The sequence below is a fragment of the Pteronotus mesoamericanus genome, unplaced genomic scaffold, assembly GCF_021234165.1.
Source record: "Pteronotus mesoamericanus isolate MK-2021 breed Mesoamerican mustached bat unplaced genomic scaffold, CSHL_Meso_final scaffold_12, whole genome shotgun sequence".
Taxonomy (NCBI): domain Eukaryota; kingdom Metazoa; phylum Chordata; class Mammalia; order Chiroptera; family Mormoopidae; genus Pteronotus; species Pteronotus mesoamericanus.
Genome location: NW_026555303.1, coordinates 12138944 through 12156707, shown reverse-complemented (window position 1 = coordinate 12156707; position 17764 = coordinate 12138944). Strand labels below are relative to the sequence as shown.

General features: G+C 38.4%; 1 protein-coding gene across 1 annotated transcript in view; it reads right to left on the bottom strand.

Annotated features, from left to right (window-relative positions):
- Window positions 1–17764, bottom strand: part of AFF2 (ALF transcription elongation factor 2) — a 640196-nt gene that overhangs the window by 31422 nt on the left and 591010 nt on the right. Inside the window, exons 13-14 of the mRNA XM_054587889.1 lie at window positions 14451–14740; window positions 13820–13883 (exon numbers count right to left, since the gene is read on the bottom strand). Of these exons, the coding sequence (XP_054443864.1) occupies window positions 13820–13883; window positions 14451–14740 (354 nt within the window). The remainder of the gene's footprint in view (window positions 1–13819; window positions 13884–14450; window positions 14741–17764) is intronic.

Here is a 17764-nt window from a genome sequence, read left to right as displayed (position 1 = left end):
TGTCTTTAAGCCTTGTTATTTTAATTATAATGCATTTTAGTGTAGGCCTCTTTGAGTTCAACTTGTTTGGTACTATCTGAGATTCCTGGACTTGTGTGTCTTTTTCCTTCACCAGATTATGGAATTTTTGGTCATTATTTCTTCAAATAGGTTCTCAGTCCCTTGCTCACTCTTTTCTCCTTCTGGTATTCCCAGGATGCAGATGCAATTATGCTTCATTTTGTCCAAGATGTTTCTTCAGCTCTCCTCATTTTTTTAAAATTCTTTTTTCTTATCTCTGCTCTGTCTGGGTGTTTTTTTCTTTTCCCCTACGTTGTCTTTGAAACCTCTGATTTGATCCTCTGCTTCATCTAACCTATTGTTTATTCCTTCCAGTGTGTTATTTATTTTAGATATTGCATTCTTTATTTCTGATTGGTCCATTTTTATGATTTCTATGTATTTTTTTCATGCTGTTGAGTATCCTTGTGATCATTACTCTAAACTATCTGATAAGTTGTTTGTTTTAATTTCATGTAGTTTTTTTGGAGAATTCTCTTGTTCTTTCATTTGGGGCATGTTTCTTGGTCTTCCAATGTCATTGCTTCTTTGTATTATCTACCTTAGTTGTTATCTAATCATTTGTTTTATTTATGTGTACATATAGAATTTAATTACTGTTTTTTTGTTCTTCTGTTAAAGATGTCCCAATTTTCCTCTAATTGTTCTCCTTTGCCTTGCACCCCCACACTCCCACAATTAATCCTAATCCTGTCATCTATGTCCATGGGTCCTTTATACATGTTCCTTGAATAGACTTTTCCCCTACTTTCCCCCTTTAACCACCACCCCTTTCACATCTGGGCACTGTCAATCTGTTCCTTATTTCCAGCCCTCTTGTTCTGTTTTGTTCTTTAGTTTGTTTTATTCATTAAGTTGCACTTATAGGTGAGAACATATGGTATTTGTTTTTCACCCCCTGGTTTATTTCACATATCATAATCCTCTCCAGTTACATCCATGGTGTCATTAATGGTAGGAGTTCCTTCTTTCTTTCTGCTGCTTCATTGTTTCAAGGTACCATAGTTGTTAGGTTCACTCATTTACTGATGGGCACTTTGCCTCTTTCCAGCACTTGGCTATTGTAAATAAAGCTGTCATGAACACTGGGATACATAGGTTCTTTTGAATTAGTGGTTCAAGATTCTTAGAGTATAATCCTAGCAGTGCAATCACTGGATCAAAAGGCAGTTACATCTTTAGATTTCTGAGGAAATTTCATACTGTTTTCCACAGTGGCAACACAAGTTTGCATTCCCACCAACGTGTACTATAGTTCCTTTTTCTCCACAACCTTGCCAGCACTTGTTATTTGTTAATTGTGGCCATTCTGACCAGTGTGAGGTGATATCTCATTGTGGTTTTAATTTGCATATCTCTGATGGATAATAATTTTGAGGATTCTTTCATGTCTGCGGGCCCTCTGTATGTTCACCTTGAGGAAGTGTCTGTTGAGGTCCTTTACCCACTTTTTACTTTGATTCTTTGTCTTCCTGATGTTCAGTCACATGTGTTGTTTATATATTTGGAGGTCAAACCCTTGTCTGAAGTATCATTGAGAAATACATTTCCTTATATTGTTGACTTCCTTTTCATTTTGCTGAAGTTTTCTCTAGCCATGCAGAAGCTTTTTAATTAGATGATATTAGATGATTCTTAAAGGAAAAATTAATCAAGAAGTTATTACCATTGTAACCATATATACATCCAACATAGGAACTTAAAATAAAAAGGAAAATCTTGGAGAACTATAAGAAAGATATGGACACGAACACACTGATAGCAGGGGATTTTAACACCCCACTGTCAACAATGGGTAGATCTTCCAAAAAAATGTCAACAAGGGTATTGTGGAACTGAACAACTCATTAGATCAAGTGGACTTAACTGATTATGTATGTATTTGAATGCGTGTGTGTGTGTGTATCCTTTCATCCAAAGGAGTCAAATACACATTCTTTTCAAATGCACATTGAACATTTTCAAAGATAGACCACATGATAGGACATGAAACAAGCCTCAACAAATTCAAGAAAATGAAAATCATATCAAGTATTTTCTTGGACCACAAGGGCTTGAAACTAGAAGCCAACCACAAGGGAAAAACTCAAAAACATTTAAACTTATGGAGAATGAATAGCATGTTATTAAGCAATGAATGTGTCAGTCATGAGATCACAGAATAGATCAAAAACTTTCTGGAAACAAATTAAAATGAACACATAACAGACCAAAACCTATGGGACACAATGAAAGTAGTCCTGAGAAGGAAGTTCATAGCAATATAGGTCTACCTAAAAAAGATAGAAACATTTCAAATAAACGACCTAACCCTAGATCTGTAAGAACTGGAGGAAAAACAACAAACAGATCCCAGAGCAAGTAGGAGGAAGGAAATAATCAAGATCAGAGCAGAATTAAATGACATAGAAACTAAAAACAACAACAACAACAACAACAACAACAACAACAACAAAAAGAAACAATTCAAAGGGTCAATAAATCCAGGAGTTGGTTCTTTGAAAAGATAAACAATATCAACAAGCCTTTAACCAGACTCATGAGGAAAAAAAGAGAGGACCCAAATAAATAAAGTCAGAAATAAAATAGGAGAAATTGAAACTTACACCACAGAAATAGAAGGGATTATAAGAAGTTACTACAAAAAACTATGTGCCAAAAAATTGAAAACCTGGGTGAAATGGACACATTTCAATAAAAATATAATATTCCAAAACTTAATGAAGAGGAAGAAATCCTGAAGAGAACAATAACAACAAGTGAATTGAAGCAGTAATCGAAAAACTCACAGCACACAAAAGCCCTGGACTGGACGGTTTCACAGGAGAATTTTCCAAACCATTTAAGGAAGAGATAATCCTCTCCTTCTCAGATTATTTCAAAAAATCCAAGAGCAGGGAAGACACCCAAACTCTTTCTATGAGGCCAGCATCATCCTAATAGCAGAATCAGATAAAGACACAATGAAGAAGGAAAACTACAGGCCAATATCGCTGATGAAAACAGTGCTAAAGTCATCAACAAAAAATTGGCAAACCACATCCAGCAATACATTAAAAAGATCACACACTATGACCAAGTGGGATGCATCCCAGGCATGCAAGGATGATATGATATTTGCAAATCAATAAGCAGGATACATTACATACACAAAAGGAAAGACAAATCACATGGGCATATCAATAGATACAGAAAAAGTATTTGATGAGGTACAGCACATATTTATGATAAAAAAAATAAAACACTTATCAAAATGAGAGTAGAGGGAGAGTACTGCAACATAATAAAGGATATATGAGAAATCTTCATTAACATCATACTCAATAGGTGAAAATTAAAAACTTTCCCACCCCACTAATATAGGGAACAAGAATAGGATGTCAATTTTCACCACTTCTATTCAACATAGTATTGGAAGTCCTAACCACAGTGATCAGTGAATGAGAAGAAATAAAATGCATCCAAATTAGAAAGGAGGGGAGATAACAGGAATATGGCAGAGTGGTGAGAAGAAGTCACACTGATCTCCTCCCAAGACCAAACTGGAATTGTAACTAAATTGTGGTGAAATCACCTGGATAACAATGGAATGATAGAGAGAGAGAGGAACCTGGGAGCTGCAGACAGACAGTGGTATCAACTTCCTCACATTGTAAGGGGTGAGAAGTGCAGTGGAGGCTCGAGAGGGTGAGCTGGGCACCCAGGGGCACTAGCACCAGAGGGCCATTGAAATGGCCAGTTGGATCCCCCTAAGAAGAACAGGGTCTGAATCATAAGCAGGGACACCTAGGCTATAACATCTGAAACCAAAAAAAGCATACAGACAAAAGACAACTGTGAAAAGCATAGTCGAACTATCTGCCAGGGACAGGCAGCTGGAGATGCAGAGATGTTTAAATGGCCAACACAAAAATTTTCAGTGGCAGCTGCCTTTCTTGATCTCTGGGTAGAAGAGGGAACAGAGTGGGCTGGAACCTATGGAAAGATTGTTGAGGAAAGCTTTGTGAAGAGAACTGACACAGTGGCCAGTGGGGCCCTGGTGATGAGTCACATCCCACTCCGCAGCTACCATCTCATTCAGGCATAAAGGAATCAGTAAACCTGCCTCCTGAGCACTACACCCAGTTCTTGCGCGCAGGCCAGGGTGCTGAGTGTGGTGTGGCCAGCAGAGATAGCAGATCCCTGGCCAAAGGGGACACGGAGCTGCCTAGAGACCATTGACAAGAGACTGGGGACTGAGGTGTTGGGGAAAAAAAACTGGAGGAATAGCCAGGGAGTTACCGGTACTAACCCTTTCCTCATTCGACAGTCTCCATTTTGTGTAGGCTGGCCATGCACCAAAGATGCAGCAGTGGAAAAGGAAATAATAGCCCTGCCTTCAGCACAGTCCGGCTGGGACGGGAGTTGCATGTGGGCCTTGGTGCTCAGTGCAGAGCTACATGCAGAGATCATAGACCCCAGGAAAAAGGGGACATAGAGCTACGTAGAGGTTCTCGAGGGGAGATTGGAGTTGGAGCCATTGGGGAGAGAACTAAGAGAGTAGCCAGGGGGGATCTCGGTGCTGACTCCTTCCCCGTTCCACGATCTCCATCTTACTCAGGCAGATCACTACACTGAGTGGCAGCAGCCTGTAACGACATGATAGTTCCACCCTAATGAGGCACTGCCCCACTCTGTGGTGCCTAAGCCTGACAGCTGAGGGCAGAGTGACTAGATTAACAATTGCAGGAGACAGACAGAGAGAGTAGATTCCTGGAAGTCTCAAAAAGATGGCATAAGGTCAGACAGGGTCAACAACTGACATGAGCAGAGGCAAACCCAGAAAGAAAAGAAAAGAAAAATGAATAAATAAATGAATAAAAAGACTCACTTAGTACCACAGAAGTTTAATCCACAAAGTCAGGAAATCAAGACTGATCAATTGAAACACAAGGAAAACAAAACAAAACAAACAAACAAACAAACAAAAAAAAACCCAAAAAGTAGAAGATTCTCACAAATAATGGGAATGAAAAAAAATACCTCCCAAATGAGGGGAAATGAGGAATCTCTACAGAGAGACTAAATGAAATAGAGGCAAGTAAACTATCAGATATTGAATTGAAAACAATGGTCCTAAGGAAGCTCAATGAGCTCAGCGAGCTCAAAGAGAACTGTGAGAAACTACAGGGAAACTGTCAGGAACTTACAGCAAATTATATCAACTTGGAAAAGGACTTAGAAACTATCAATAAGAGACAAGAGGAAATGAAGAATACCATTTCTGAATTGACGAACACAATAGAAGGAATCAAAAGCAGACTAGATGAAGCAGAGGATTGAATGAGCAAGCTGGAGGACAAAGTAGGGAAAAGATCCCACAAAGAACAAGAAATGGAAAAAAGACTAAAAAAAAAAAATGAAGGTGCATTTAGCGAAATGCAGGACAACCTGAAGTGTAATAATATACGCATAATAGGGATACCAGGAGAAGAGGAGCAAGGGATAGAGAACCTGTTGAAAAAGTAAGGATGGAAAATTTCCCCAGTTTGAGGAGGGAAAAAGTATCAGAAGTCCAAGAAGAACAGAGGGCCCCATTCAAGGGGAACCCAATGAGGCCCACTCCAAGATACAGCATCATTAAAATGGCAAATATCAAAGACAAAGAAAAAATCCTAAAGGCAGCAAGGGAGAAACAGGTAGTATCCAATAAGGGTGACCCGATAAGGGTAGCAGCTGACTTCTCAAGAGAAACACTACAAGACAGAAGGGAACGGCAAGAAATATTCTATGTCATGAAAAGCAAAGGTCTGCAACCAAGACTGCTCCACCCAGCAAGGCTCTCAATTGAAATAGAAGGTGAAATAAGGAGTTTCACAGACAAAAGAAGACTAAAAGCACAAAACTAGGACTACAAGATATGCTAAAGAGACTGGTTTAAGATGATGAAAATAAAGAGTGAGAAAGATAAAAAAACAGGTATGAATGGGAAAAAAAAATGAATGAGTACCTATCAGTAATAACTCTAAATGTAAATGGACTAAATACCCCAATCGAAAGAGAAAAGATAACTTAATGGATAAGAAAAAATGACCCACATATATGTTGCATACAAGAGACCCACATCAGAAAAAAAGACTTAATGCAGATTGAGAGTAAAGGTGTGGAAAAAACATATGGCAAGCAAATGGGCAAGAAAAAAAAAAAAAGCAGGGGTAGCTATACTTACATCACATAAAATATATTTCAAAACAAAGGCAATAAAACAGACCCAGAGTGACACTTTAAAACACTCAAAGGAAGAATCCACCAAGAAGACATAAACATTTTAAACTTATATGAACCCAACATAGGAGCATCCAAAGATATAAGGAAAAACTTGGAGGAGTTCAAAAAAGATATAGACAGCAACACACTGATAGTAGGGAATTTTAACACCTCACTGACAAAAATGGACAGATCTTCCAAACAAAACATCAACAAGGATATTGTGGAGATGAACGACATATTAGAACAAATGGAGTTAACTGACTATATAGAATCTTACATCCCAAAGAAGCAAAATACACATTCTTTTCAAATGTGCATGGAACTTTTTCAAAGATTGACCACATGATAGGATACAAAGAAAACCACAGCAAATTCAGGAAAATTGAAATAATATCAAGCATTTTCTCAGACTACAAGGACTTGAAACTTGAAATCAACCTCACAGAGAAACCCCAAAAACTTGCAAACTCATGGAGACTGAACAGTATACAATTAAAAAATGAATGGGTCAATAATGAGATAAGAGAAGACATCAGAAATGTTTAGAAACAAATGAAAATGAACATACAACAGTCCAAAATCTATGGAACACAGCAAAGGCAGTCCTGAGAGGAAGTTCATAGCAATACAAGCCTACTTAAAGATAGAAACATTTCAAATAGAGGACCTAACCCTACAATTTCAAGAACTGGAGAAGCAACAACAAATACATCCCAGATAAAGTAGATGGAAGGAAATAATCAAGATCAGAGCAGAACTGAATGACATAGAGACAAAAAGAACAGTTCAAAGGATCAAGCAATCCAGGAGCTGGTTCTTTGAAAAGATAAATAAAATCGGCAAGCCTTTAAGCAGACTCATCCAGAAAAAAAGGGAGAGGACCCAAGTATATAACATCAGAAATGAAAGAGGAGAAATAACAACTGATACTGCAGCAATACAAAGAATTGTAAGAAATTACTATGAACAATTATATGCCAAGAAATTTGAAAACCTCGATCAAATGGCCAAATTTCAAGAAAAGTATAGCCTTCTGCCAATGAACGAAGAAGAAGCAGAAAGCATAAACAGACCAATAACAGCTGGGGAAATTGAAGCAGTAATCAAGAAACTCCCAGCAAACAAGCCCTAAGCCGGACAGTTCCACAGGAGAGTTTTACAAAACATTTAAGGAAGAGCTAACCCCTGTCCTTCTCAGAGTATTCCAGAAAATCCAAGAGGACGGAAGACTCCCAGACTCTTTTTATGAGGCCAGGATCACCCCAATCCCCAAAACAGATAAAGATGCTACAAAGAAAGAAAAGTAGAGGCCAATATCACTCATGAACATAGATACTAATATCCCCAACAAAATATTGTCAAACCGCATTGAGCAATACATTAACAACATCATCCACCACGATCAAGTGGGATTCATCCCAGGGATGCAACGATGGTTCATTATACACAAATGAATAAATATAATACATCACATAAACAAAAGGAAAGAGAAAGAGCACGTGATCATCTCGATAGATGCAGAAAAATATGCGGTAAGGTACAGCACCCATTTATAATCAAAAGACTCAACAAAACAGGAATAAAGGGGGCATACCTCAATGTAATAAAGACCATATATGAAAAATGTACAGCCAACATCATACTCAATTGGCAAAAACTAAAATCTTTCCCAGTAAGATCCGGTACAATACAAGGATGTCTGCTTTCACAACTTCTATTCAGCATAGTATTGGAAGTCCTAGCCACAGCAGTCAGAAAAGAAATAGAAATAAAAGGCATCCAAATTGGAAAGGAGGAAGTAAAACTATTATTGTTTGCAGGTGACATGATAATGTACATAGAAACACTTGTAAAATCCACCAAAAAACTACTCAACATAATGTGTATTTGGCAAAACAGCAGGATATAAAGTCAATATTCAAAAATCAAAGGCATTTATGTACACCAGCAATGAAACAGAAGAAGAAGAAATCAGAAAAAAAAATACCATTCGATATAGCAACAAGAAAAATAAAGTACCTAGGAATAAACTTAACCAAGGAGGTAAAAGACCTGTACGCAGACACCTATACAGCATTGAAGAAAGAAATTAAGGAAGACACAAGCAAATTGAACCATATACCATGTTCATCGATTGGAAGAATTAATATCATCAAAATCTCCATACTGCCCAAACTAATTTATAGATTTGACGCAATCCATGTTAAAACACCAATGACCTATTTCACAGAAATAGAACAGACATTTCAAAAATTTATATGGAATCATAAACAACACCAAATAGCCACAGCAATTTTGAGAAAGAAAAAGTAGGAGGGATCACAATACCAGATATCAAACTATATTACAAGGCCAGTATAATCAAAACAGTCTGGTACTGGAGCAAAAACAGACACATAGACCAGTGGAACAGAATAGAAAGCCCAGAAATAAGCCCAGGTCTATATGGGCAACTAATTAACAAAGGGGGAAGAAGCATAAATTGGAGTAAAAATAGCCTATTTAGCAAATGGTTTTGGAGAGCTGGACAGCTACTTGCAAAAAAATTGAAATTGGATCATCAGCAGACACCATTACACAAAAATAAAGTCAAGATGGATAAAAGATTTAAATATAAGTTGCAACACCATAAAAGTCCTAGAGGGGAACATAGGCAAGAAACTTTCAGGTATCCCACACAGCAATATTTTCACCGATATGTCCCCTAATGCAAGGGACATAAAAGAAAGAATAAACACGTGGGACTTAATCAAAATAAGAAACTTCTGTGCTGCTAAAGAAAACATCAGCAAAATGAAAAGGGAGCCAACCATATGGGAAAATATATTTGCCAATGATACATCAGATAGAGGGTTGATCTCCAAAATATATAAAGAACTCACATGACTCTACTCCCAGAAGACAAATGATCCAATTAAAAAATGGGCAAAAGACCTGGGCAGAGACTTTTCCAAGGAAGAAATGGAGAGGGCCTAGAGACATTTGAAAGGATGCTCAACATCACTAGACATTAAAGAAATGCAAATTAAAACCACAACGAGATGCCACTTCACAGCAGTCAGAATGGCCATCATAAACAGATCAACAAACAACAGGTGCTGGCGAGGCTGTGGAGAAAAGTGTACCCGATTACATTGTTGATAGGAACGCAGACTGGTGCAGCCACTGTGTAAAACAGTGTGGAATTTCCTCAAAAACCTAAAAAGAGAACTGCCTTTTGACCTAGGGATTCCTCTGCTGGTACTAAAACCTAGAACTTCAAAACACCAATTAAAAAGAACATATGCACCCTAGAGTTCATAGCAGCACAATTTACAATAAAGAAGTGTTGGAAGCAACCTAAATGCCCATGAGTAGATAATTGGATCAAAGAACTGGTACATTTACACAATGGAAATTATATGCAGCAGAAAGAAAAAAAGAAGTACTACACCTCACGACAGCATGGATGGAACTAGGGAGCATTATGCTAAGCAAAATAAGCCAAGGGTGAAATAGAAATACCATAGGATATCACCTATAAGTGGCACCTAACCAACAGAACACAGAAGCAAGGAAAATATGACCAGCAACATTGAAAGAAAAAAAGAAACCAACAGATTCAAGAGGGGAGGAGAGAGGGGTGGGTGGAGAAAGGGAAAGGAAGAGTCAATGTATGGAACATATATCAAGGACTCATGGACAATGACAAAGTGGGGAAGGATCAAGGGAAGGAGGTGTGGGGGGGCAGGGGAAAGTGGTGGTTGGAAGGTGGAGACAAATGTGTTTTAACAAAAATAAATAAATAAATAAATAAATAAATAAATATTTTTTTAAAAAATGGAAAAAGAAAACACATTAGAAGGGAGGAAGTAATATTGTCACTGTTGGCAGATGACATGATAGTGTATATAGAAAACCGTATAGACTCCACCAAAAAGCCACTCGACCAATAAGTGAATTTGGCTAAACAGTGCGATTAAATTCAATATTCAGAAACCAAAGGCATTTTTTGTATACAAACAATGAAATATCAGAAACAGAAATCAGGGTAAAATAAAGCTCATTTGCTGTAGGAACTAGAATAATAAAGTACAGGAATAAAATTAACCACGGAGTTAAAATTCCTATACTCAGAAACCTATGTAACACTGAGGATAGAAATTAAGGAAGACACAAATAAATGGAAGCATATACCATTTTCATGGATTGGAAGAATTAATATCATTAAAATATCCATACTACCCAAGGCAAGCTATAGATTCAATGCAATCCCTATTAGAATACCAGTGACATATTTCACAAATATAGAACAGACTTTTCAAAGATTGATATGTTATCATATCAAACTGTATCACAAGGCCAATGTAAAATATACAGACTTGTACTGACATGAAAACAGAAACATAGATCAATGGAACAGAATAGATAGCCTAGGAATAAACTGATATATCTATGGTCAATTAATATTTGACAAAGGGGACAAGTGTATAAAATGGAGTAAAAATCACCTCTTCAACAAATTGTGTTGGGAGATCTGTACAGCTACATGAAGAAAAGTGAATCTCGACCACCAACTTATACCATACACAAAAATAAACTCAAGGTGGATAAAACACTTAAATATAAATTACAATACGATAAAAGTCTTAGAGGAGAACATAAGTGGGAAAATGTCAGATATTCCACACAGCAATATTTTCACCAATATGTCCCTGAGAGCAGGGACATAAAGGCAAGAGTAAACAAATGGGACTTCATCAAAATGAAAAGCTTCTGCACGACTAAAGAAAATATCAGCAAAATGAAAAGGGAATCAACTGCATGGAAAAATATATTTGCCACTGACACCTTGGGCAAGGGTTTGGTTTACAAAACATATAAAAAACTCACAGGACTCCATTCCAAGAATACGAACAATCCAATTAAAAAATGGGCAAAGGACTTGGACAGACACTTCCTCAAGGAGGACAAAGAGAGGGCCCAGAGACATATGAAAGGATGATCAGCATCTCTAGCCATCAGTAAGATGCAAATTAAAACCACAATGAGCTATGACTTCACACTGACCAAAATGACCATCTTAAACAAATCAACAAACAGTAAGTACTGGTGAGGTTGTGGAGAAAAGGGAACCCTAATACATTGTTGGTGAGCATGCAGATTGGTGCAGTCACTGTGGAAAACAGTAAGGAATAACTCTAAAAAACTAAAAGTGGAACTGCTTTTTGATCCAGTGCTTCCACTGCTGAGGTTATACCCTAAGCATCCTGAAATACCAGTTCAAAAGAACCTATGCACCCCAATGTTCTAACAGCACAATTTGCAGTAGCCAAGAGCTGGAAGCAACTTAGGTGCCCATCAGTAAATGAGTGTATCAAAATATTTTGATACATTTACACAATGGAGTACTACAATGCAGTAGGAAAGAAGGAGCTCCTCCTTCACAGCAGCATGGATGGAACTGTAGAGCATTATGCTAAGTGAAATATGCCGAGTGGTGAAATACAAACACCATAAGATCTCACCTGTAAGTGGAACCTAATCAACAAAACAAACAAACAAGCAAAATATAACTGGCGACATGGAAATAAAAGACAAATTGACAGTAGTAACTGGAGGGGAGGTGGATAAAGAAGGAGGAAGGGGAGGATCCTCAAGTTGCATGGATAAACTACCCATGGACAAAGCCCAAGTGGGGTAGGATTGTTGGTGTCAGTTGAGGGTATCAGGCGTGGGAAAGTGGTGTCAGGAAAAATTGTCTCCATTTGTTACTTGTTATTGTTACTTGAACAATAACATTTTTTAAATGAAAATAAACAAAAATAGTGTTATTGACAGCAACACAGTCATAGTAGGGACTTTAACACTCCATTGCCAACAATGGATAGATCTTTCAAGCAAAAATTCAACAAGGATATTGTGGCACTGAATGACAGTCTAGATCAAATAGACTTAACTGATATATACAGAACTTTTTACCCCAAGGAATCAAAAGATACATTTTTTCAAATGTGCATGGAACATTTTCAAAGATAGACCACATGGTAGCACACAAAACAAGCCTAAATAAATTCAAGAAAATTGAAATCATATCAAGCATCTTCTCAGATGACAATGGCTTGAAACTAGAAATCAACCTCAAGAAAAAACTCAAAAAACATTCTCATCTATGGAGACTGAATAACATGCTATTAAATAATGAATGGGTTAACACTATACTACTCAGAGCACTGGGAGGGGATTGCTCTGCCTAAGAAAGATGGCTCCTGTAGTCTAGGGAATGACTTAGCACAGGAATCCTGGTGGCTGTTCCTTCAGTTGTCTCCCCAAGCTACCAAACCCAGACTCTACTCAACTCTGCTGTCCCTCAGCTGAAGCCCAGGGTAAGTGGATGCAAATGAAATTTTGTGCATTGGTCCTTAAAGGGGGTCTCTGCATCTGCAGCTGTCTCTCCCTGGCAGACAGAAACCCTTCTGTTTTTCACAGCTGGATGTTACCTGGGTTCATTTTTGGCTCTGGTCCTGTTGGCTGGGGAACACAGCTTGGGGTTTAGACCCCACACTTTTCAGAAGGAACCCTCTGGCCACTGAAATATCCCTACAGCACTCCAGCTGTCACCTGTGAGAGCCCAGTCAGCCCTCTTGTGTCTCCTCTGCACTCTTTATTCAGTCTTGTCATGGTGAAGAGATTTATTCTGTTATTCCCTGATTATAAGGCTTCTTTCTGGCTAGTGTTCAGCTGGTTATTGAGGATGATTTCTGCAGTTTAGTTGTAATTCCAGATTGGTCCTGGGAGGTTCTTAGTGTAGCTTCTACTTACTCCTCTGCCATCTTGGATCACTGCAGCAGGGTTATTTTAAAGTTCCCAAAGTAATTGTAACAACACATGTTTGAGACCCCCTGTTAGGAGGATCAATCAAGTCCTGAGGAACAACACAACATGCTGGGCTCATCACTGTTCTAGTTTGCTAAAACGTTTAGTTAGAGGCAGCAGGACCAAATGTCCTGAGATATCCAAGTAACCAAAATTCCTCTTTTTTCAGGGTCCTAGACTGACTATGGGTCTCACTCTGGAAACATGTAGTCAAATTCAGCAAGGAGCTGAGTTTTTTTCTACATACCTGAATTTTGCAAAACCAAATTTTGAGGCCGCTTTATCAGCTTTCAAAAACCTTCTTCCTTCCTACACCAGTTTCTGGTTTACCAGACCAAAATAAAGCCCCCACCTTCTCCAGACCAATTTCAACAGTCATTTGAAATCCATTTGAAAGGCAATGATAATAGCACATGCCATTGAGCTTCTGAAATTGGGGAAAGAGGAAGAACGGTGAAAAAGCCAATACATGAAAGGCAGGATAACACAGTGCAAAGAAATTTGGGAATTACAGTGTAAGGAATTAAGCAGTTCCAATCGCCCCACATCACAGTAGCAATCAGAAAGTTTGTATTGTTTTTAAAGTCCCTTCTGTGTTTACCTTCAAAGCATAAAACTTTAATGGGAACAAAGCAACAAGAGGAAGGAAACCTACCAGTGCATCAGCTTTGTGCTTCAGCTTCTTAGCCTCTTGCATGTAATAATCAGCATTGTGAACCCTAAACAAACAAAATGACCTCTTTTAGAAGCAAATGGGTCATCTTTTCAGTTAAAATGGCATAATCAAAAATATTTTTGTTATAAATCCATTCTTATACAACACCTTGAGACGGGCAGAAGAATGTTATCATTCATACAATAACTAACCTTGAAATAATTCTATAAATGAAATCTGAAGTACACAATGGCTCATTAAGATAAATAACTACATCCTCCAAACCCAAATGTTCCAATTATCCAAACAAATCCAATAAAATTGAGCTGTAAACCTCTTTGTTGGCTCACAGTTCTATGTGGGGACATTGATAAGAAAGGAGGACAAAAATCAAGAATTAAACACCTGCCTTTGGAAACAGTAACAGAGATTGACAATTAAAATGGGTCAAATATATTTCTTTGTAAGGATAGGAGTGTGTGAGGAAAGGGGATATATTTTTAAGGCTATAGGAACTGCTACTGAAGTCTTATTTTGAGGTGACACATTGCATGGTGCTAGTAGTCATACTGACCCCACCTCCCATTCACCACTCCCAAACTGGGTCCACGATAATCTGGGGACAACATACGAGTCATCAAAAGTGAGCTTGGGTCTCCGGACACTGGTGGTGCTGGTGGACAGAAGGGGCAGGGCTGCCCAGGACGTCATCTCCAGGTGACTGCTACCCATTAGGCCAGTAGTAATAGTAGAGGTGGTGGTGGAAATGGTACTGGTAGTGCTTGTGGTAGTGGCTGTGGCAGTAGCAGTGGCAGTGGCCATGACAGGGGCAGTGACAATTTCAGTGGTGGTAGCAGTGGCAATAGCAGTGTTGGTGACAGTAACGGTGGCAGAGGCTGCCTTTTTTGGTGTGTCTCTCTCCTGGGAAAAAGGAGGACAAATAACTTCCATTGGGTCTAGTTTTTTAGAACATCTTTTCATAATGTGAATGTGAAGCACACTAACAAACAAGGCAAGAGATAAGAAAACCATGGACACAGCTTGAGGATAAATAGTGACCCTGGTATATTTTATGAACTCTGTGAATTAACAGATTTTGTTCTATGATGACACCAAATACTAAGCCAGTCACGTACTGGGGACACATTATCCCATCATCCCATGAACACAGCCATTGGCAAAGGTCTAAATCTAATAGGAGATGTGAGAGGAGAAGAATGGGAAAGGGAGGGAGGGAGAGGGAGTGGGTCTAAATCTAATAAGAGATGTGAGAGGAGAAGAATGGGAAAGGGAGGGAAGGAGAGGGAGTGAGGTAGAGGTGTATAATTTTGATAAGAGAACCAGCCTGCAAAATTTCACTAGGGTAAGTACTCAGGTCAGGTCACTGTGCAAGATACAAGATCCAGTGCAGTCAAATATCAAACCAGTCATTTTTCTGCAATAATCATTACATTGGGGCCAAGGCCAAAGCTGCCCTTTCATTCATATGAGGAGCTTGACTCATTTACAGCTAAGTGAATGCTACATGAATGCCTCCTCATTTTGAAGTCTTCAGATGGTGAAAGCTCATTTTGACAAGGTCAAAAATCAAATGGGTAAGAGACTTCTGAGATTCACACTGACCTGTCATTTCCATAAACATAATGGGATCCAGAGAGAAAGTAGGTGGTGAGATTTCTAACTATGTGATAGCACGTGTCCCGAGACCACCTGTATGCTTCTTCACATGGCAGACTCTTTTCTCCCTAACTGGCAACTATGGGACAGTCCTGGCTCATCTACATCTGAACATATTTGCCATGATGCTTCTTCTTCTCCCTGTATGCATTATCACAAATTTGATAATAAACAGTATATCCCAAAAGGAAACCTCAATATTATACTCTCTGCAAATCTCTAGACCTGTAATGACCACCTCTGGGTAGTTCCATCAAGATGGCCCATTGGGACCTCAGATTTCTCTGAAACCAAATTGATAACCGAAACAGCTCCCTATCTCTCTTAATTATAGGATGGTCCTCCCTGTCACCAAGGGTGGATTTATCCATGTCAGTAAGGGTATTGTAGCCATCCTTGGGCCAGGAACATTGGAACTTGTGTACTCACCACCTTGCCTCCCATCTGAGCTGCTCTGCTTTAATCATCTTTATATATTGAAATTCTATAAATGATTTTATGTCAAAAAGTTATAATAATGTTCCTAAAACTTTTTGAAAACCACTGTTCTGCCCTGGCTGGTGTGGCTCAGTTGATTGAGTGCCAACCTGTGAACCAAAGGGTCACCTGTTCGATTCCCAGTCGGGGCAAAGGCCTGGGTTGCAGGTTGGGTCCCCAGTAGGGGGCACACAAGAGGTAACCATACATTCATGTTTTTATTCTCTTTCTTTCTCCCTCCATTCCTCTCTGTCTAAAAGTAAATAAATAAAATCTTTTAAAAAATTTAAAAAAGAAAACCACTCTTTTATTTCATTCTTAATATTTTTCTATCCATTACCTTGCCCAATCAATTGCAAATTCTTATTCATCATATCTCCCCAATGTTTCTCAAATCTGTTTTTTCCTATTTGGAAGCCTCAAAGTGCAGGCTCTTGTGTTTTCTGACTTAGACTATCAAACAGCCTCCTGGCTGACTCCCAAACTCTAAGCTAAGCTTTTTAAATCCACTCTCAATCAGCTGCCTGCCAGCGTGAGCTTTTTAAACAAAGCTGCACATATTTCACTACCTTTTGCCCAGATGCAAACTAAGGCTTAGCTCCTTTACTGGTATGTAATGCCCTCCCTGATCATCTATTACTCCTTCCCATGAACCTCCCACCAAACTGAACATATCCTGCTTTCTTTACTTTCATGCTTTGCTTCATACAGATTCTTAGAGTTGAAAAAAGCCTTCCCTTCATTACATTTTCTTTTTCACTGTCTGATAATTTACTCCATTTTAACTTTTAAAATTACAGTAAAATACATATAATAGCACATTTACTATCTTAACCATTTTTAGGTGTATAGTTTAGTAGCGTTAGGTCCATTTACATTGTTGTCTCACCAATCTCCAGAACTTTTTCATCTTGCAAAAATGAAACTCTCCCCATTAAACAAAAATTTCCAATTCCACTATCTTCTAGCCTCTGGCAACTACCCTTCTACTTTCTTTGCAAATTTGACTACTCTAGTTACCTCATGTAAGTGGAATTATACAATATTTGTCTTTACGGGGCTGGCTTATTTTACTTAGCAAAGTGTCCTCAAGGTTTATCCATGCTGGAGCATGTGTCAGAGATTCCTTCCTTTTTAAGGCTGAATACTATTCTATTAAATTGACATAATACATTTTGTTTAATTACTTCCCTCCATGTCTAAACTCTACTCATCTATCATGACCCAGCTTAAGAAATGACTTCTCCAGGAAAATGCCCTATGTCTGCCTTATGGCCAGAAGTGCCTCAATCTTCTTTGGTCCTTTTAGAGATCTGAAAGGTCTATCTTGATCCCTCCTGTGTGATACCAATCACCAGATATTTTATATTCTAGCTCGTCGAGTGCGTGTCTCATGGCTCACCTTAGCTTGAGAGTGTTTTGAGCACTGGAACCACCTCTGATTTATGACACTGCTGCCCCCACCCCATCCACCCTATGCTACAGCCTAGTGCTGCTAATTATTTGTTGAATGAATGCATCTGTGCTTAGTCAAAATTGTCACTGTAAAGATAAAAGACAAATGTGAGCATTTCTTATAGCCTTGAAAGTCTCTTTTCTACTTGATCCTGGACCTTCTCTGATTGTCAAAAATTATTACTACCAGGAGCTCACTAACATAAATGTGCTGGGAGTTTAAACACACATCTAAAAATTATAGTGATAGATATGGAGAAAATAGTTTAAAAATTATCATGGTTCTTATTCAGCCCAAATACATTTAAAGAATCAGTATTCTAAAACTCCTAAGCC